A 20483-nucleotide genomic window follows, 5' to 3' on the forward strand; every position below is an offset into this window, starting at 1 on the left:
GCCCGCCCGCCGCCCGCCCCTCCCACAGCCCTCATTAAAGGCTGGGTACAAGGTAGCGGGATGTGGTGGTGGCCTCCAGCTGAGGCCTGCTCGCTGATTCTGCAGGGAAGGCACGTTGGCGTCCACCCTCCCTCCTCGCCTCCCCTTCCTCTTCTGGCCGGGCCCGGCCCGTGTGCGTGTCCTGGGTGGCCAGCCTGGGGCTGCCTCTCTGCGTTCCCTCTTTCCTCGGCCCTTTTCTTTCCTCCGTCCTCTGAAGACGCGCTCTGCACAGCCAAGTGGCCCTGGCTAGGATGCTTTACACTTGAGAGATGAAGTAATAACAGGTGGCAAGACCAGAGGCTGCCGGAGCCCAGGATTCCGGTTGCCATGGAAACAGGTCAGCCCTGTGGAGGGATGGGAACTGTCAGCCAGGGAGGGTGGGGGGGGGGCAGCCAGTGAGGAGGGCACGGAGAAGCAAGGCTCCTCCTGGAGGGCTCTTCTCACTGCCCCCCTGGTCCCCCAAGGGCTACACACCCCAACTCGCAGGCCCGGAAGGGAGAGCTGATGGGCGGCAGGGCTGGGTGGCAGGGCTGGGCGGTAGGCATGGAGCACGGCGGCGTGCTTGTGCGCACCAGGCCCTGGCAGGCGGTCTGAGCGTCTGCTCAGAATGTGAAGTCATGCTTTTGTGGATGGGCTGTGGGGTTGGGAGGGCGGCGCGAAACTTCTGGCTTGCTTCCGATTTCCCTAGGACCCTTGGGATGCAGCTTCTGTCTTGGCAGGACTGGATGGGGGGCTGTTGCTGGTGGCCAGGCTGTCCCGGCCACGCCTCCCATTTCTGGAGTGGCAGGCAGGCCGCCGCAGAGATGGGACCCAGAGATGGGAAAGACAACCTTGTCTGGGTGGTAGTTTTAAGGAAGATTTGGGGCCTCGTTAGCCAGAGACATGTGGCCCTATCAAAGTGGACTATAAATACCTTTCCAGAAGGACTGCTCACCCTTAACTGAGTGTGGTGGTGGGACTCTTTGGGGCTTGGCTTTTCCTTTCTCTTGGTTTGATTGGAAGGCTCCCTCCCACCTCCTACTGATTTATATATGTGTGCGTGCGTGTGAGTGTTTCTTCATGAACTTTGTTCTTGATTTCCATCCCTCCCCTCTTGAGCTTTGTAGAGTTAGTTCCCCCAGGTAAATTCCTAAAGCCTCAAGGCTCACTTTATTTTCTTGGCAGCTTCCTTGTATCTCTTACATGATCTCAGCCCATGAACATTAATCAACAGAACGCCAAATCCATCATTATGGACGCTGCCATCGAGAAACCACTCGGGTCTTTGCCCTCCCGTTGTCTTATTCCATGAAGTGGGACTCAATTTCCCATAAGCAGAAGCAGAATCTCTATTTAAATCCCTCTTGCAAGGTCTGTGTGAGCTTCCTATTTATAGTAAAATCCTTTTTATAATGATCTCATACCCAGTACCAGGAAATTGCTCATGGCTGGGTCAGGCTATAGGCCAGTAGAGCTGTGGTGTAAGCCTTACTTAAAAAAAAATTCCTTCCAGAGCCTCTGGAATTCTCTGGAGAAGTGTTTTCACAGAGAATGGGACAATAAACAGGATCGCCCTGTATGGATTACTGTGGTAGGGACATGGAATTTAAGTTCAAAGGGAATTTCTGCTTTTATGAGGCCAATCTCAATCATTTTTATCCCTTTGGGCTTCCAAAATGACGTATTGGGTGAATCAAGTTGAATCTAAAGAGATTTATGAAATGTTTTATATGCAAGGTGTGGCCAGGGAGTGTTTGCCTCTGGACTTTCCAGGAGACAGAGTCTCTGGGGACATAGACGACCCAGGGGTGAAGTCAAGACCATAATCTCTTTGGGTTTTGGTTACATCATCTTCAAATAATACCCGCTTTACCATGTTTTTGTGAGAATCAGTGAAACAACGTACGTAAAACCTCCAGTGGAAGATCCGTCATGGTTTTATAGTGTAATAAATGTCTGCTTCTTTTTCTTCTCAAGAAACTGTTAACAGGAGGGAGGCTACATGGGTAGGAGCAAGCTGGCGTCCCCTTCTCAAGGACAGTGAATTATAGTCTTATGCTTTCTTACATGTTTGCGTACAAGATGGTGTTTCCCCTCCCATAGTAGGGGTGTGTGGGGTTATTATTCCAGCAACCCAGGGCCCTCAGCCACCCACTCTTGTTTGCTGTGGGAGGGAGCTAGACCTGACACTAGGCCAGAGGACTGACCAATCCATCCGGACGTGGACCAGCACTTCTCTCTGAGGACTTGGGAAATAAGCCGTGTCATGAATGATATTCGGAGTGACAGATAACTCTACCACAGGGAAAACAAACACAGTGCTTTGTCCCCACTAGGAGGATGTCCCAGGGGTGTCACTGGGCTGTCTGCTCACATCTCTGCCATCCTTTTCTAAGCCATTTGTCGTCTGCATTGTGGTTAACCATTTCCTGGGTGCAGGGCCTATAGGTGTTTCAGTGATGAGTTAGATATGGTATCTGACCTGAAAGTGGAGATCATTCAGTACAGAGAGTAGAGGCAGGTGTACCCATGTAGAAAGAAGAGAAGGGTCAGAAAGTGATGTCAAGAGAATGGCCTCCCCAAGGCCTGACTGGACCTTCTGGCTGGGGACCTGGGAGAGCTCTATGGGAAAACCCTCACCCTGAAACCAATCCTAAATACCCAAAAGTATGAGAACCAGAACCAGAAGATTTTGCTTTGTCAATCCTATGCCATTTGACCAAGATGAAACAGGGCTCTGAGCTCACTGTTACAAGAAGAGTGTAGGATTTTGCCAAAAATGAAGAATAGGTATTCACTGTCACTTTCTCTACTGGGTCACTGCTAGACTAAAATGGTACCCCTGACATGTCACAGCTCCACACAGCAGAGCCTTCAACTGGGGTCTTAGCACCTTCTGTACGCCCTTGGCCAGGGACTTTGTATGGCCAGCAACCAACACAGATATATGTGGGGATCCTGCTCTGATTCAGCCCTCTTAGAAATTTCTCTTCATTAGATGAATTAAATTCTGTTCCTTTGTTCTTTTTTACACAGGACCAATTTCTCTATCACCATCTGCTTTGCCCTATTAGATCATTTCTGAATTTTTTTATTTCTTGCAGTATTGGAGCCCCTGATTCAATGAGGGTATTCTGCCCATGGTCTGTTGGTGGGAAAGACTGTGAAGAATCACCCAGGTGTTCCTACTCTATTCTACTTCATCCTCATAAATCACAAGGCATATGCTGTGTTGGAGAAAACCAGATTCTTTGGTTGCTTAAAGATTTTGTGAAAGGAGAGAAAATCTGACATAATAGGAAGTCCCTAAAAGAACAGGAGAGGTAGATGGTGAGGTTGGGGCTCCTGAGATTTTTAGTGGGATGATACATGTGGATGTCTTTGATCTTTGATCGCTTTTCATAGAGGAAGCTACCTGAGTTGTGACTGGCATCTCCATATTTTCTTTCTTTTTTTTTTTTTTTTTAAAGATTTTATTTATTTATTTGACAGAGAGAGAGATCACAAGTAGACAGAGAGGCAGGCAGAGAGAGAGAGGGAAGCAGGCTCCCCGCTAAGCAGAGAGCCCGATGCGGGGCTCCATCCCAGGACCCTGAGATCATGACCCGAGCGGAAGGCAGCGGCTCAACCCACTGAGCCACCCAGGCGCCCCTCCATATTTTCTTTCTAGATCCTATCACTCATGAAAGTTAGCTCTGGCTTATACTCAGCCCTGGAATTTCATACACCCCACTTCTTCCTGTTCCCCTTTTGTTTGATTTCTAGGATAGACTCCTAATGAGAAAATCCCGAGTTTATTTGCTTCATAGACATGCTTGGATTTTCTTGAGAGTTCTAGAAATGTTGAAGATGGCAAATGAGAGAGAGGGATGAAAGGAGCTTTCTTTTGGATTTGGGCAATGAAAATTTTAGAGGACAATTTTTGCAGGGGTACTGATTTGGGAGATTATTTGCAAAACCGGTTTTTAATGACCTATAGTGTCTTTGAGATGCAGTGAGTGATAAAGAAAAAATCCACACCCAAGAGGCCATAGGGTGTGGCCAGCTCCTCTGTCTGCCCCCAACAACCAACACCTTTTTTTGCAGAGAATTGTCTGCCTCCCTGAAGATGAAAATCAATGACTTAGAAACTGATTAAACAATCCAAATAGCAACTGATAAATGGATTAACTCTCTATAATGTAATTCTGCGAGCTTTTGTCTTCTGCCTTCCCCAGGTAAGTTTTTCTATTCCTGGAGGCAAAGCAGAGGCATGGAGGAAGCGAAGGCCAGAGGGAATCATATTAAAGTGGGTGAATCCGTTTATCACTTACTGTCTGGATGGTATTTCTGCTCACATATCTGCTTCCTTTTACAGATTCGTACCCTACGGGACCCTGATTAATGTTAGCCAGTAAATAATGAAAGATAGCAGCAGACATTGGGTATAGTGAGGAGGAAGATACCCCCGTGGTTTAGGCTGATCCCATAAACAGGCAGACTTTTCTTCTTAGTTGCAAACAGGGAGTGTTCATGTGACAAATGAATCTCCACAATAGGGATCAAAAAACAGGAGAATGGAGGCATTTCTCCCCATGCAAAGAAACCTGTCCAAGCTATTTCAGCCAGCCCCTAGAACTGAGAATGATCTCAGTGCTTGAGAATGTGCCATTCTCACAAGCTTTGTTTTTAAAGATCACGTCCCACCATTCTTCTTTGCCTTTGGGTAAGGACCTTGGGCAGGGTGGCTTAGGAAGGTCTTGAGCCTCAAGGCGCGCTCACCAACTCACCATTCAACTTATCTTTGGCAAGAGGCTGAGCTGAGTGCCCAGGTCTGGTTCTAGTCTCTTGAAGTTTGCTGGTTAACTCTGGGTTCTCTCCACACACGTGAGTCTGGACTTCAGGGAGATGAGGCTGAACAAGAGTGGACCTTTGTGTACCTGGCAAGATGTTCATCAGAGTCCCCAGAAGCATCTTCAGTGTCCTTCCTGGAAATGACTACCATCAGTTCTTCTTTGTTTTCATTTTCAGGGACGGAAGGAATACCTCCCAAACAAGAGCATCTTTCCCAAGGGCAAAACCTAGACATTGCCCATTCTCTCTACCACTCATCCCACCACTGTTTATGGTTGCTACCTGCTGTTTGAGGCCTGAGCCCTGAGGGCTGGTTGTTCAAAGATGAGAGAAGTTGACTTGACTAGTAGGCCTTCTGGATGCTTTGTTCATCCAGGAAATGCGATCAGAGGAGCAAGGTAGTTTCTATAAAAAAATATTGCAAATATTGCAGAAGTTAAACTAAACTCTGGATAGCTTGCAAGGGATTAAAACTATTGAGTTGAATGTGTGCCCGGGTGGCTCAGTTGGTTGAGCGACTGCCTTCAATGCAAGTCATGATCCTGGAGTCCCAGGATCAAGTCCCACATCAGGAATCCCTGCTCAGTGGGGGTTCTGCTTCTCCTTCTGACCTTCCCCCTCTCATTACCTCTTTCTCGCAAATAAATAAATAAAATCTTTAAAGAAAAGGAACTATCGAGCTGAAGAGGATCAAAAAGAAAACATAGCGCAAGGGCCAGTAGAAACGCACGTCAGCCTAAAATCAGATTTTTTTCCTTTTAATGTTTCTATAGCCCAGAAAGGACCAGATGGGACAGTCATTCCCAACAACTACTGTGACTTCTGCTTGGGGGGCTCTAACATGAACAAGAAGAGTGGACGGCCTGAAGAGCTGGTGTCCTGTGCAGACTGTGGACGCTCTGGTGAGTGTGGCCCCTTCTTGCATCTGTGCCTATAGAGCGGGAGCTGTTTCACTTGTATCCCTCCGCCATCTTGTGTTGGGGCTGGAGGGTGGAGTGGAGAAGAGGTGGTGGTGATTCTGAGTGCAGAGGAGTTTTCAGGTCATTTTGATATTTTTCTTCTTTGAGTCTTAAGAACCAAAAGTTGTGCCCTGGGATGTAGGAAGAGGGGAAAGGAGATTTTGACTCGTCTGGCCTCTCCACGAGGTGGATATTTCTTTGTGTGTATTGTCGTGGACAACAGTGAGGGAATGTCTGAGAAACACCTAGAGACACAGGCAATATGCTTCCTTGAATCAGATGGTGTGTACCTAACACAGAGATGTGTGTGTCCTATGGACGTGCCTGGGGCAGACTGGAAGAGTGTGGAAACAGGAATGTAGGGAAAGCAGCTATGTCTTGAACTGTGGGAGTCTGAAACCCTGGGGCTCAAGGGAAGCTGGGTGAAGACCACCGCCATTGGCCGCGAATCCCATTTTCTCATATAAAACAGACAAAAGAGACCCTGATAGATCAAGGGGGCCAAAGGTCAGGTGTTCTCCGGGCTGATTTGGAGTCGACTTGTTATGTTTTGAAATTTTCATCTTTGAGTTCTCCAAAGACTAAAGTGACAAAAACAGATTTGGGTCTTATTCTCTCATTCTTAAACTGAGTTCAGGCCTTCAAGTTTTGTTTAAGATGTTTCATTTTGCAATTCTAACCAAACCATTATCTTTGGCTGGTTGTGGTTGGTTGGTGTGACCTACTTTTCTTATTGTTTGATGTACTAGTGAAGCCAAAAGCACAAGGTAGGGAGGAGAAATGATCTCAGGTTCATCTTTAGTCTGACCCAGCTCTGACCAGTGGGTGAGATGCTGTTCGGCTGGGTGGCTGGTGTAAACAGTGAGAAGCCACTTCTCCTTCCCTTATTTCTCCCTAAGGTCTTTTCTGCTCCAAGGCCTGGGAGATGGACTGAGGTGACCACACCTGGGTTTACTATAACAACTCAGTTCTTCCCTTGCAAACCTGAACTTCTGTCCTTTTATATTTGATGTTGAAGTTGTTTAGGGTTCCAGATTGACTTGAGTAGCAAATCTGTAATTGGAAAAGGGCTGTGATCTCTATTGCACATACCCTCAACACTGAGCTCTTAAGGACCTGACCGGGTGCCCATCATGTTCATTTGTTTTCCAAACATGATACCTCACGTTGAACTCTTTACTCTGCCAGGGCTAGCTTAGAGGAGAGGGCTCACGTGACAGTGCACTCTGGGTTTTAAATACTTAAAGTGAATAGTTTTAGAAATAATTAAAGAAAACGAAACAAGTGAAATTCAATTCAGTGTTTTTTAAAAGCAAACGATCAGACAAAGTCTCTATCGCCAGAAGCAAAGTCACCTGGCAGAGCGATATTCTAGGCAGAACGTGATGGACTGTTCTGGTTTGGGGTGCATTAGAAAGGGCAGCTTCAGAATGCTCACTGCAAGCTGCTTGAATCTTCTTTTTTTCTTCCCTACGAACAATGGGGTACTTGGATCTGATCCATGGGGGACCAGAAGTGGGGAGTTGGTATTGTCTATCCAAAGCCCCTCTCCTCGCAGCCTTTATTCAGCGTTCCTCCACCCAACCCTCCACCCCCCGCCACCCCTCTCAACCCAAGATCATCTGCTATGTGACTCAGGGGCTATTTGATACCAGCCTAGGTATTCTCATTGCATTTGCCGATTTTGGTGGATGATTTAGTCAAGGTCTAACTCCGATGCTCCTGAAATAGTCAGCACCTTGGGAATAAACAGGTGGCATTAGCCCATGAGACATGCTTGTGAAGGCAGGTGGGCGAATACTTCTCTAGGGCCTCCTTGGAGTCCTTCCAAGGAAGAGTGTGAAGTTCAGAAAAACTGTCTTTCCCTTCCCATCTTCCCCGCTACTGCTGTTTCCTGGGGAGAAAATGAGATTCTTGAAATTGACACCATAAGTGAAAGAAACACTATGACCTCATTCTGGGCCGGTCCTGGGTCCCATTTACAGTGTGAATAAGTTTAAACCTGAGTTCTCTAGATTTCAGGACACTATATTTTATTAGGCTTTTGAAACCCCTAATTCCTGCTTTTTTGGTGCTCTGAGTTAGACTGGACAACTCTGGACTTTGTGGAGTCACAAAGACCTGGGTGTGTTTAGTGGCTGGAGGGTGTGTGTGTGTGTTTGTGTGTGAGTGTGCACGTGTGCACGCGTGTGCACACAGGTGTGTATGTGCACCCGGGTGCACATACGTGAGTGCAGATCCCTGAAGTTTCCTCCAGTCGTTAAAGAAAACGAGAGACTCTTCTATTGCCTACCGCTTGTCAGACTTTGCAACTTCTCGCTTTCAGTGCAAATGAACTACATGCTCTAAGTGCAGAACTGAAAGGGTGCCATAAGAATGGGATTAGAAACGGGTACAAATAAAAATAAAACGGATGGAGGCTTGACCATCTCGAATGGGTTATCCGACAGTAATACCTTTGTAAAGCTACTGTCAAAGCGAAGGACAAACAGTGTTCCAGGAAACACCAACTGAAAACACCAAAGAAATACCAACCAGGCTTAAAAATCACTAAGGCAACTCCTTATCTGGGGCGGGGCTGAGCGGGCATGCATGCGTATGTGTGCGGACAGAAGAGGAGGACAGACTGCGGTTGAATCTGTCACCGGCAGAGCTGTGGACACATGCATTATCGTAGAGATGGTGCCTTTCTGGGGCGGGAGGAATCCTTTTCCCCCGAAATGTTGGCTTTGTCCCGTGACCCTTGAATCCCAGTCGTCGGGTGATGCCCCCAGCTAATCCCTTTTGGTGTGAAAGGGCTTTTGGTCTTGCTATTAAGAGTAACGTAAGAATGTAATAAGAATATTAATAATGCTGTCTGTTGCTTAACCCATGTGCTGATATATTCATCATACATGTCAGCTCATTTGGGAGGAGAAGGCAGGAAGGAGGAGGCCACGGCCGCAGCACGCACCACGGAGGACTTATTCGGTTCCACGTCAGAAAGTGACACGTCAACTTTCCACGGCTTTGATGAGGACGATTTGGAAGAGCCTCGCTCCTGCCGAGGACGCCGCAGTGGTCGGGGTTCGCCCCCAGCAGATAAAAAGGGCAGTTGCTAAACCCACGGGACAGACTCTCTGGGCAACTAGCCGTCGCCCTCTGACTTTGGTCACTATTTTGGGTCTGATATACATTTTTTTTTTTTTAAATGAAAGTCAACTTTAGGTTCTCCCTTCATCCTTGCTTTTTCCCTCTCTCTTTCCACACGCATCCTTCCCGCCCCCTGGCCCCCGTGTCTTGGGTAGGTACAACAGGAGCACAAACTACTGAAACAAAACAGAACAAAAGAGCAGGGTAACAGTCCTTCCGAGAGATGCCATCATGACGTGCTGTTCATTTTCCGTAGAAATGGGAAGTGAGGTGGATCGTCTCTCTTTGGGGGAGGTGGGCGTGGGGTGGGGAATCTTTTTGACACGAGCCGAGTCAATTTCCTCACGTTTCCTATTTATTGGCAAAGCGAAGAGAGGAGGAACATTGGGTTTGGAAACAAAGAATGAATAACATTAAAATGATTATTTATGTGTTCTAGCTATTATTAGAAATGGACTTTTTTTTTTTTCTTGAGAGAGAGAGAGAGAGAGAGAGAGAGAAGGGAAATCAAAGCAATGGAAGCGATATCCTGCTTGAGAGAGAGCCGCTGGGGGAGGGATTGATTCAAGGACACCTAGTCGGGAGGATTTCCTCGCCGGGAGATGGTGGCACTTCCGCACCCCACGGAGCGTGCGGCTCCCTGCAGCAGACCCCCTCCCCATTTCTGCTCCCTGACCTTTCCATCTTCCTCCCTGCTTGCGAGAGAATGTCAGCAGCTCCTGGGAAGTCTGGGCCTCCGCGTGTGGCCTCCCTTCAGTGCCTGGGCCCCGCCTGCCAGCGCCTCCTGGGCTCCTCCCGGCACCGGCCTAGCCTCGGTGGTGTCGTCCCTGGGCTTCTCCTCACTTTCCTTCTGGTGAAGAGCAATTTCCAAACACAAGAACGGAATACAAACAGAAAGTCACGGACTTGGCAGTGACAAAGCAACCCGAGGCCGCGCTCACGGACGGAAGGATGATACCTCACAGTATACGTCCCTCTCCCCTGGCCCCTGTTGACAGACATAAATTCCCGTTGGACGATCAAGTCTCCCGTGTTTCTTCTTCTATTTTTTTTTTTTTATAGTGCCCTCCAGGCACTTTGTTTTATGTTTCCAATAGCACCTCCTGAAATAAACCAAAGCAACACTTGTTCAAGGTCCCTGGGGTGATGGAGAAGACCGTTCACCTTGTTGGCAGTCCCAAGAAGGAACAGCTGTGCAGTCCTAGTTCAAAGGTACGTGTCAGCTGGCCTGTCTTACAGGGAGGGCAAAACCATCATAGTTGTTTTCTGTTGTTGTTGTTTTTTGTTAGCTAGTTTGTTTTTTTCTTTCCTTCTTTCCTTTTCCTCCCCTGGCTTGTCTTTTGTTTTCCTGGGCTCACACCCCCAGTATCGGGTGTGGCTACGGGTGTAGAGTGTCTTCCCTCCGGCCCTCTGCTTCCTGTGTGTGCATGCTTCCCTATGTGAGCCTGGGCCTAGTGTGGCAACGGAGGCTTGCTTGGACTGTGGGAGGGGCCCCGTACGGAGAATGGTGGGCTTCTGGCTTCTGGCTTCAACCATAAGAGAAAAGTGGCTGGGGAAGTGCTTGGCTCCCTCTGCCTTCCTTGGCTGCAGCTGGTGGGTGGAGCCCAGGGATCTGAGGCTGGGGCTGGCTGCTATACTTGGGTGGAATGAAAGAGTGTGGCCACCGGGGTCTGCATGTCTAGGGCGGTGTTCCTTCCTCCATGGACCGACTTAGCTGCCAAAGGGATGAGTCCACATTAAAGAGGACCTCTGATTAGGAAAACACTCAACTGCGCTGATCTGAAGATCCTAAACTTCCACTAAGTGTGGTCAGGGTCTCCGGCTTCCATGAGAGCACAGGTCCAGAGACATGGGTACTGCCATGGGGCGTGGGTTGGGAGAGCCAAGTAGCCGCCACCCAGGCAACAGGCTGCTTCTAAGTGTCTGGGAAGATCTACTTTGACAATCCAGGCTTTGGGAATCTTCATGAATGAGACCTCTCATGAAAATAAATAAACCCACTGAACAAAAGCCAAGACTAAGCAAAGAAACCCGCGAATGGACCCTTTGTGCTTCCCTGGTAGCCTGAGACAGAAAGAACTTCTACTTTTCTCCTGCTTGAAGTGTGTAAGTGCTGGCCTGGGCATTTGCTCTCATTTGTGAGAGAATGAAAGGAATACCCTCATCCATTTGTGGGATGTCCTGCCTGGTCTCTGTGTGGCCTTGCTCCTAGAGAATAGGGGATAAACCCTCCATGGTGTAATATTCCTGTCCTGCATGCTCACCTGTGTGAAAAAGCCCACATAGTTGGTTCCCGTTGACTTCTGCTAAGGGGGTACAACCCGTTCTTGCTGTCCTTCTCCTTGTCATCTGTTCTGTCGCTTTGACTTAGATGTCGGATTCATAGCGTTGCAACTTGCTCTCATTGGTGAAGTGGGAGGTTCTATGTTAATAAAAATATGTCCAACCAATCTATACGATCATTTGAAATCTGTGTAGTTGTTTGTAGTCGTAACATTTTCAATGGCAGCTTGTCTTTGAACTTGAAACTAAACAAAAACCCCAAAACTTAATTTAAATTCTAAAAAGCCACCTAATTTCAGAGTCTAGCTTGGAGTTCTAAAGGAGAACCAAAAGGAAGACCTGTCTAACAAGGCAACGTCCCATTGGAAAGATTTATCCGAGGGTGGCTCTTGCTTTTCTATTTTAATTTTACGAGCAGAGCCTGATCTTCACTTTATCCTTTTGGGGGTAGTAGACGTTCTCTTCTTTCTCAGTTGGTGCAACCAACCAAGCATGGTAAACATATCCTAGCATGGCCTGAGCCCCTTGGTCTCACCTTGCGTATGGTATCTTCTAACAGACTCAGAATTTACATCCTTTCAAAAAAAAAAAAAGAAAAAGAAGAAGAAGAAACCAGAGGGGACTTTGAAGATGATCAAGTTCAAATTTTCCACTTTTCAGCTGAGAAAGATCAATCCAGAGAGGTTGAGTGAGGTTTGAGGGAGTAGAGTGAACGTGGCTTTGAAAACAAATGTCTTAAGGTGAAGGAAGGAAACTCAGAGGAGGCACAGGAGGAGGAAGCTGACTGTTGTGGGTTTCCGAACGCCTGCACGGTTGATGTTATGCCTTTGCCCCCCTTTCTCTCTATAACAACCACCGACGTTCATGTACCTACCAGGCATTGTTCTGAGTGCTTTCCCTAGGACAGTTCCTTGAGCCTCATGATTACCCCAAGAGGTAGGTGCTTATATTAGTTTACAGATATGGAATCTGAGGCTTAACGCTAAGGTTCAGGGATGTCCTAAGGCCTCCCAGTTAACAAGGCATCTGATTTTGATCCCTGGCAGCGTGACTCCAGGACCTGTATTCCTTTATTATTGTTCTGTGGTACCACTTTCATGGTCCTATATATGGAATATAGAAATATATGAAATAGACCCATATCTATTTTTTAATTTTTTATTTATAATTTTTAAAAGTTTGGATATCATTAGTTTATTATAAAAGAGAGACGGAAATTCTTTACATGGTGAGAGAGTTCAGAATTCAGTGGAATGGCAGCTTCCTGTGATGCCTTTTCAATAGTGACTTTTTTTCCCAATCTACGTATTTCCCAACAATGTCACGCATCGCCTCTAAATAAAAACTAATCCTTGTCATCTAGAACTATTTTCGTGCCTCTGTATCTTGGGGGAAGAACTTTATTTCCAACTTTCATGCTGACTGGTTGAATCTTTCCACCCCTTCCTTTAGAGCCTGAGCCAACAAGCTAGTACAGTTGTTGACAATACTTTTCCTTGATTTTTTCTGGAATCAGAATGCCTCCTTTGGTTATGGTTTTGGCTGCACTTCTTTCAACTAATGCTCCTTTTCCAACTACTACCTGGTCAAAAAGGGGAAGATATAGAAAGGTAGGTAAGTAGTTAGATAGGCCTTGCTTTTTCTCAGGTCCAATCAAAGAAAGGGGTGTTGTAATGAATATAGCTTTGAAAGATAACCTTATTAAAGACAATTTTAAAATGGAAAAGTAAACAATTAGATCCCCCAAAAGACAATTCCAGTTGAAATTCTGTGCAGAATATTGCAGAGAACTCATCTTCTTTCTAAACTATCAATTCTAGACATTCCCTCCTGACTGAGGTCTATTAGGAACAAAGCCTTTTTTTTTTTTTTTTCTTTTTTTTGGTGACCTCAGGAGTTGTAAGAGATGTGCCAGCAGTCAACACATCTATCATTTTGTTGTTGCTCTTGTTAAATAAGTGTCACTACTCAAATTCAATATAAAAGAAATTACGATCATCAAGATGAAAAAGATCTGACTAGCATCCTTTGTCCTCAGCTCAGGAAAACACCACCGAAAGTGCTTCAGACGTGTCACCAAAGTTTCCAAGTCTTAGCCCAAAGATAGGAAAACCAAAGATACAGAACTTTCTAAATTTGTTACAACCTTCCAATCCCCTGGGGAGAACTGTTGATGTAAAAGCGATGACTGTTGTTGTCTGTCTGATGTTTTTTTCCCACCTAGAACAATCTAATCCTTTATTTCTGTTACTGAGACTGTGTTGAGAACAGGTCCTGTAACCCTGGGAGTGAGAAATACACTTTTAATTTTTTAAAGGTACTTTAAAGTCAGTAAAGCAATTTGCTACTGGTATTTTAGAGAGAAGGATTTAATAAAAATATGATGTTCGCATCCATTGTACCCCTTTAAACCTTCCTGCTTACTTTGCATCTCTCTGCCCACCTAATGGGCTGCGGCCCGATATTGCCTTTAGATAGCACTTGAGGGAACACAAGATCATTACTCGGGGAGAGAACTAAAAGCTGTTTGGAGGTAGTCACTTCATGGTGGAATAAAACTAATTAATATTATCCCAATATGCCTCCTGTTACATCTGATGAATATGATCTTAAACTTGTACTTAAAGTTTGAGCAGCTTCATGTAGTAGGAATTTTTCTGCAGGAGATTTTGTTTAGTGTTTGGAATTGAAGTTAATTGTGTTGTAAATTCTTGGAGTGAGGCATTTTTGATCCCAACGGGTAGAAAACTAGAGTAGAAATAAAAAGTTCTGGGTTCTGGACCCAGTCCCTGTGTGAATTTGTTGCCATGAACCTCTGCCTCAGTTTCTCTATCCTTAGTATGTGGATGTTTCTTACCCTATCATAATATATAACCAAGATTTTCTCATGATGATTCTTAAAACCACCATGTGGGATAGGATAGTGTCATTCGTTGTCGTGTTACTGATGAGGAGACAGACTGACCACATTAGGTAACTGAAGTTCCAGCCTCGGTAAGCGGTGTTCGGATCTTCTGATAATCTTTTCTCATTCTGGACTGACTTCTCCTGAAGATTGCAGTTTTGAGATTTATTGAGTAAAATCAGTGAAGCTTTTGCAGTCTTTCATTCAAGATCTCCTCGGATTAGAGGAGGTATTTGATGCTGTAAAAATAAAACAAGACAGAGCAGAATCACATTAGAGTCCTGCTGAGACAGAGCAACGTTGAAGTTCTTGTGAACTTCCCCAAGGAACTGAGGTTGAGCTTCTTAAACGGGCAGTGTTTTGGTGGTGACATCAGGGCAGGGGTGAGGGTGGGTGGGGTGAATGGCAGGGAGTGAACACTTCACAAGCCCAAGTGCTTCTAACACTGAAGAATTGAATTATATGATACTGTTTTGGACAATAAAAGTGATTTCTGGCCATTTTCTCAAAATAACAGTACAGGAAAAACCATTCTGCTTGATTGATTTACAGAATACCGAGAATGATGGAAGAACACTGTCAGAACTGAATTATTAGCTAAAAAGCATTGTCAGTTAGGTTTTCAAAGTATCTTCATACTGGCCTTCAACCAATGACGAAGGCCTAAAAATTGTTAATTTTGAAATAATTTCAGATTTACAAGAAACTCATGCAAAAAACACAAAGAATTCTTATGTACTCTTGGATTCTTCAAATAATCTCAATAAATGGATCATGATCAGGAAATTAATATTGATGCAATACTTCCCCATCTATAGACCTCATTCAAATTGTGTCAAGAGTCTCACTAATAATGTCCTTTTTCTGGTCCAGGATTGATGTAGGATCACATGTTGTATTTAGTTGTCATGTCGTCATAAAGTCCTTTAATCTGGAGTAGTTAGTTCCAGAGTCTGTCTTTGTCTTTCATACTGTGAAGCTAGCCAATTCCTAGGAAGCCCTTCTCTTTGGGATTGTGTACTATTTCCTAAGGGCTACAGTCGGGTTATGAATTTGGGTAAGAGTACCATAGAAATGGTGTTGCATCCTTCTCAGGCCTCGTATGAGGGGGCACGTGATTAATTTATCCCATGATTGGTGACTCCAACATATGTCCTTTCAGCTCAGGTTCAGGCTGGTATATTTATATACTTTGCACAATAATATTTTCATTTATATATGCCTTTGTTTATTTGGCGACTAGCGTCTGAATAACAGTGGACTGTGTATGACTGTTCAGCTCTGTGAAGGATAGGCTGAAGTTAAACATGGGACCAATGGATTTGGTGTCCTCCGGAGTTTTGGCAATCCAGGTGGGCAGAGCAGATAGTCACAAGTAGTTGAAAAATGTGTGAGAGCATCATGGCCTGATATGTGATTTTTTTTTTTTTTTTTTTTTTTTTTTTTGCTGGGGATCACAGTAGCCACGGAGATTTTCTTAGAGTACTTATTACAACATGACTGTAGTGTTTCCCATCAAACAGATGGTGTGTTCCTTGAGGGCAAAGATGATGTCACTCATGGCCCTTGGACAGTGCCTGACGCCATTGTGCCATAATTATTTGTTGAAATAAACTGAGAACTGAGCAATGTTTCTGAGCTAATTAGTAGAAAGGTTTAGTGTCTCATTCCATACATGGTGGATGTTCAATAAATACCGTGGACAGACAGGTTAGAGAGGATATATCTGGACACAGTATCTATTGGTCAAGTCAGAGGAGGACTGGTTCTCCAGGAGCCAGTGATGTAGTGATGGGGGTGGGAGGGCAGGAGGGAGAATGAAGGTGTGAGGAGAGGGGTAAGGGGAATGTTGAAGATGTGTGTAGAGATGGAAAGGTAGCTTCCTTGAAGGGGATTGAAAGCAGAAGACTGAGAGGCAGTGAGACATTTTCGATGGCCTGCGTTTTGCCCAGCCAGAGGAAATGAAGGAGGAAATGGATGTTAGGACAAGGTTGAGAACCAACCAGCTGTTTTCTAGGTTGCTTCAGTGGGGGCAAATCAGAATGTGTGTGTGTGTGTGTGTGTGTGTGTGTGTGCGCGTGTGTGTGTGTGTGTTGAGGGGTCAAGGATGGAAATTTGAGGAAATTGAAAGGGCATGAGGGTATGGTATGTGATAGACTCACTAAAAGAGTGGTAGATGGTTTCTGACTGGAGGGGTTGCAGGCACTGAGAGAGGCACAGAAAGACTCCTGCAAGGGAGTGAAAATTTGGGTGCCCAGTAAGGGACCACTTGGCAGGCACCTGTGGGAGGTTTGAACGCCAACTAGTTTTATCAGTGGAGTGAAGGGGCTAGAGGCAGGAGAGATAGCGAAAGGATGAGCACTAGGGCAGGGGACTACAGTCTGGGAGAGGGCACTGGGCAAGCAGACTTGAGAGGCGAGACCGTGGGAGGGCATGGGTTGGGATTCAGGGGAATGAAAGAGGAGCAGATGGAGGGGGAGGTCTTGGTGGTGGGTAGAGGTGAGGTTCTTCTCAGCCTCCATCTGAAACCATTAAGTAGACAGATAGAGTCTCCGTCTTGGAGGCATCTGTAACAGTCCTGTACCCCTGAGCCCTGAGCAATGACTTGGGTATTAGAAAGAAAGATGGATGGCGGCAGAGGGTGGGTGGTGTTCAACTGAGCAGCTCATTTGGTTTTGAACTTTGGTCCTTGGTTGCCTTGGCCATTTTCAAGTTGGGCCCCTCCTTCCTCCCCCTCCCCCAGCCTAACATGTAACATGACCTGTTTAGTGGTACCCACCTCTGCTCTCTGCTTCTGGGGTGAAATGTGATAGTACTCGGTTGTATTCCTTTGTGTGGAATACTCCATTCCAAAGACTGAAATTACTTAGCAGATTTCATTTCAGCTAGAAGTAAAATCCACTCCTGGTGGGTACTCATCCAGGCTAATAGACCCATCAGGTCTGAACTGCCATCAGGTTCCAAGGCTGACATTTGGGATCACTGGGCTAGTTGAGAACGCGAATGAATCTTTGGTCTTGGGTCCCTTCCTGAGTGATTCTGACAGCCTGGAATCATTTGGGGTGGGGTTGAGGGTATGTGCATGAAGGCTGAGGGCCCAATGGGGGTATCTGTTGGGGCTTTTGTCACTGCCACTGGTCCTACACCCTAGAACTACACATTTCCACTTAGGTGACAGGCAGACCGATTGCACTGGAATGGTCCTTCTGGGGTCTTTTAATAGCAGAAAGATTCAGCAAACCAAGCAGAGGAGAAAGAACAATAGATTTTGCCAGCTCCCAGTTTTACCTATTCCACCACCTAGGGACTGAAAATCCCGCCGTGTTCCTCGCTGTTTCTCGTGTCCTCTGGTTGCCCCAGGCGCAGATGGCCTGCCCCATCGCTGGCTGATCTCGAGCTGCTGGTGCTCGGGGCACAGGAGACACCAGCCTGGCTCTCCTTGCACAGAGCTGTGGGCTCCTGCGCATGGCCATAGGTAGTAACGTTCTCAACCTTCCTTCTTTTGTTTTTTCTTTTCAACTCATTTCATTGCCATCACCCCCTTAATTTGAATCTTTCCTTTTTTTAGATAGTTGTCCTGTACTGTTGTTTTGTTTTATCTTTCATTGCCTTTCCCTCTGCAGTCAACTCTCTGACCTGGGGACTCCCGCATCCTCCAAGCAAGCCATTTCCGAAGAAGGTGACAAGAAGCCACGTTGATTTACGCCTCCTCCTCTTCCTCTTCCCTTGCCTGGCCCCCTCCTGAGCGTGTGTTTCAGCCAACACAGGAGCCTGGATTGTGGAAAAGCCTCTACTGCGACTCAGCTCAGCTCAGAGAAGTCTTGGGAATGGCCTAAGTTTGTGCAATAAGAAGATTTTTTTCCCTTTTTTAAAATTCTTCATTACATTTTCTTTGAGTGTCTGTGAGAAAGTACCCAGGTCAGACTGGAATTGCTCTACAATAGAAATAACTGAACACGAACAAACTGATGAAAAAAAAAAAAAAGAGTTAACTATTTTATTTATTTCAATATTTAAAAGAAAAAGTGCTGACGTGGCACCGTATTTTTGTTTAAAGTACCTTCTACTTCGAAAGTTAAAAGCAATTTTGTGAAGACACGAAATCAAAAGAGTACTTAATGTAAAATAAAGACTGCCTATTAACTCTAAGGAAAAATACCCCACATTTTTAATAAGAAAATAAAGATCAACTCTGCTCTCTCAGGCTTTTAAAAAAGCCATTCATGTATGTGCTTTAGGTATTTTTATTTCTGCGAGTTGGTAAGTGAGGAGTGATTGTTTTTTTTTTTTTTTTTCCCCTTCTTCAAAATTCTGTTGAAAGTGTTGGTGATGTTATATGGTTATGTGTTAAGACGTGACAGAAATAAATTAGCCACAAAGGCTATCAGGAGTCTCTCCACTCCTGCCCCTCCCCCCAAAAACCCCCTCTCCCCGCCCCCTCCCCGTTAGCGATCCCCATTTATCTGGATGTCAAGAAGCAGCTCTCCTTCTGGTCGTCCTGTCTGATGAGGCCTAGTTCAGAAAGGAATCCCCTCTAGTGATTAACCGTATCTCTGCGAATGCCACATTTTCAAACACAGAGAGCTTTGTTTTAAAATAATGCAGTGAAGAGAGAGAGAGAGAGAGAGAGAGAGAAGGACGACAAAATATCCATCAGCTGAGGTGATACTCACTTGGTGGCCCAACAGCTTCCAGAGGAGACCGGCAGAGGGAGCCTTCTGCTGATCTGGCTTTGGGGGGGCCTAATGTTCTAGAGTGTCCCCAGGGGCAAGGAAGGCCAACCTGAGTGACAGAAGCCTCAAGCTCAGTTGCTCTTGGGGGTGAAGGAGAAAGGTGCTAACGTGTTCCCTTGTGGCCATGTGGGTGACAGTGAACGTGATGGCTATGAAATGTCATTCATCTCTGTGTCTGTGGCCTAGCAGAGGAGCCGGGCTGACTGGCTGGGCCGCTCCGTTCTACTGCAGGTCTTCTGTGTGCCCACGTTCTTGACCTTGTCTCACTTGCGAACAGTCATCATCATGAACGCACAGTCTAATGCCGGATACACCCTCATCAGCAAGTCCTTGAGTTTCAGTGTTACTGAAATGGGTCTGAGCTTGCGAATCTCTCTTGCCTTTGAGAGGGGAGATTGGATGGCACAGACGTCCTGCTAGCCCCTTCAGCTTTCTCATTGAAGGCCAGTCCCGAGGGGAGCTCACGGAGAGCGTCTTTGTATACTTCTGAAGCCCTTTTTGGTGACATTTTCTGATAGAAAAGGTCCCTTTTCAAAATGCTAATAATTATAATAATAACCCACTCTCCAACCAACTCCCGCAAGTTATAATGTGTAGAATTGTGATAAAGCTTTGCATAATGTAGGGTTTGTATCAAATTTGTGTAAGTTTCTGTTAAATAAAAGCCTGTTTCCAATGCTCCTATAGCATCTCTGTAAATTTTGCTTTACTGACCTCATCCTACTTGAGTTTGACTTTCATACCGTCTTGAAAGGCTTCTGCCCACTTTCACGCCCAAGGTGTGTTGAACCTTATTGTTTTATTCAGAAGTGGAGTGCAGAACGGTGGTTGCCGCTGGCTCGGCTGACAGGTGGTTGGTTTGGGAAGTGAATGGTGCCCAGAGCTGGTGCCAGTACCTGGTGTCTGTGTCCAGAGTTACTGTCATCGACCCATCGTCACCACGGCCATTGTCACTCTCTCCATGGAGAACCTCTTTACGTGTCCAGACTTTATATACCTGTCGAATGATGCTGATATATCTGGGCCAAGAATAGTTTGGCATAAGAACGCAAGATTTAGTGTGTGCTTGGAAAAATCTGGGAAGTGCTTGAGAAGTGCTCTCGGTATAGTGTCCCCATGCTGCCAATCGGTACCACTGTCAACCAGACCCTATGACAGGTCTCTTCTTGTGTGTGGAAGTGAATACTTTTCTTGGTTGGGTGCTCTAGGTCAGGTGGAACCAGACCAGCCTTTCAGGCCATGTCTTGTCCTCTGAGCATTGTCACATTGTGACATTTATTATGGGCATATAAGTTTCCCTAGCAGTTAAAAGCTGCCCCCACCCATGTACTCTCCTTAGAGTTTTGTTTTCTTTTCATTGTCATATAATACGCATTATATAATATGTACCATTTTAATGTTCAGTAGCATTAAGTGCATTCACACTGTTGGACAACCATCACCTCTGTCCATCTCCAGAACTTTTTCATCTTCTCCAATGGGAACTCTGTGCCTGTTAAATAGAACTAACTCCTCATTCTCTCCTCTCTTGAGCCCCTGGCTACCCCTATTCTACTTTCTGTCTCTGTGAACAAGGCTGCTCTAGGTATCTCATATAAGTGAAAACATACGGTATTTGTC

At 45.8% G+C, this 20483-nt stretch overlaps 1 protein-coding gene across 5 annotated transcripts in view; it reads left to right on the forward strand.

Annotated features, from left to right (window-relative positions):
- Window positions 1–20483, forward strand: part of DPF3 (double PHD fingers 3) — a 288449-nt gene that overhangs the window by 227239 nt on the left and 40727 nt on the right. For 3 of the 5 annotated variants that reach the window (XM_045072827.1, XM_013057477.2, XM_045072820.1), the window contains exon 8: window positions 5625–5753. In XM_045072827.1, coding sequence (XP_044928762.1) covers window positions 5625–5753 — 129 coding nt within the window. Of the gene's footprint in view, window positions 1–5624; window positions 5754–8711; window positions 8997–17753; window positions 19542–20483 lie in introns of those variants that run through there. The other 2 variants (XM_013057478.2, XM_045072809.1) reach the window with 2 other exon arrangements.

Source organism: Mustela putorius, unplaced genomic scaffold (genome assembly GCF_011764305.1).
Source record: "Mustela putorius furo isolate JIRA1106 unplaced genomic scaffold, ASM1176430v1.1 tig00000129_pilon_pilon_pilon, whole genome shotgun sequence".
Classification (NCBI taxonomy): Eukaryota; Metazoa; Chordata; class Mammalia; order Carnivora; family Mustelidae; genus Mustela; species Mustela putorius.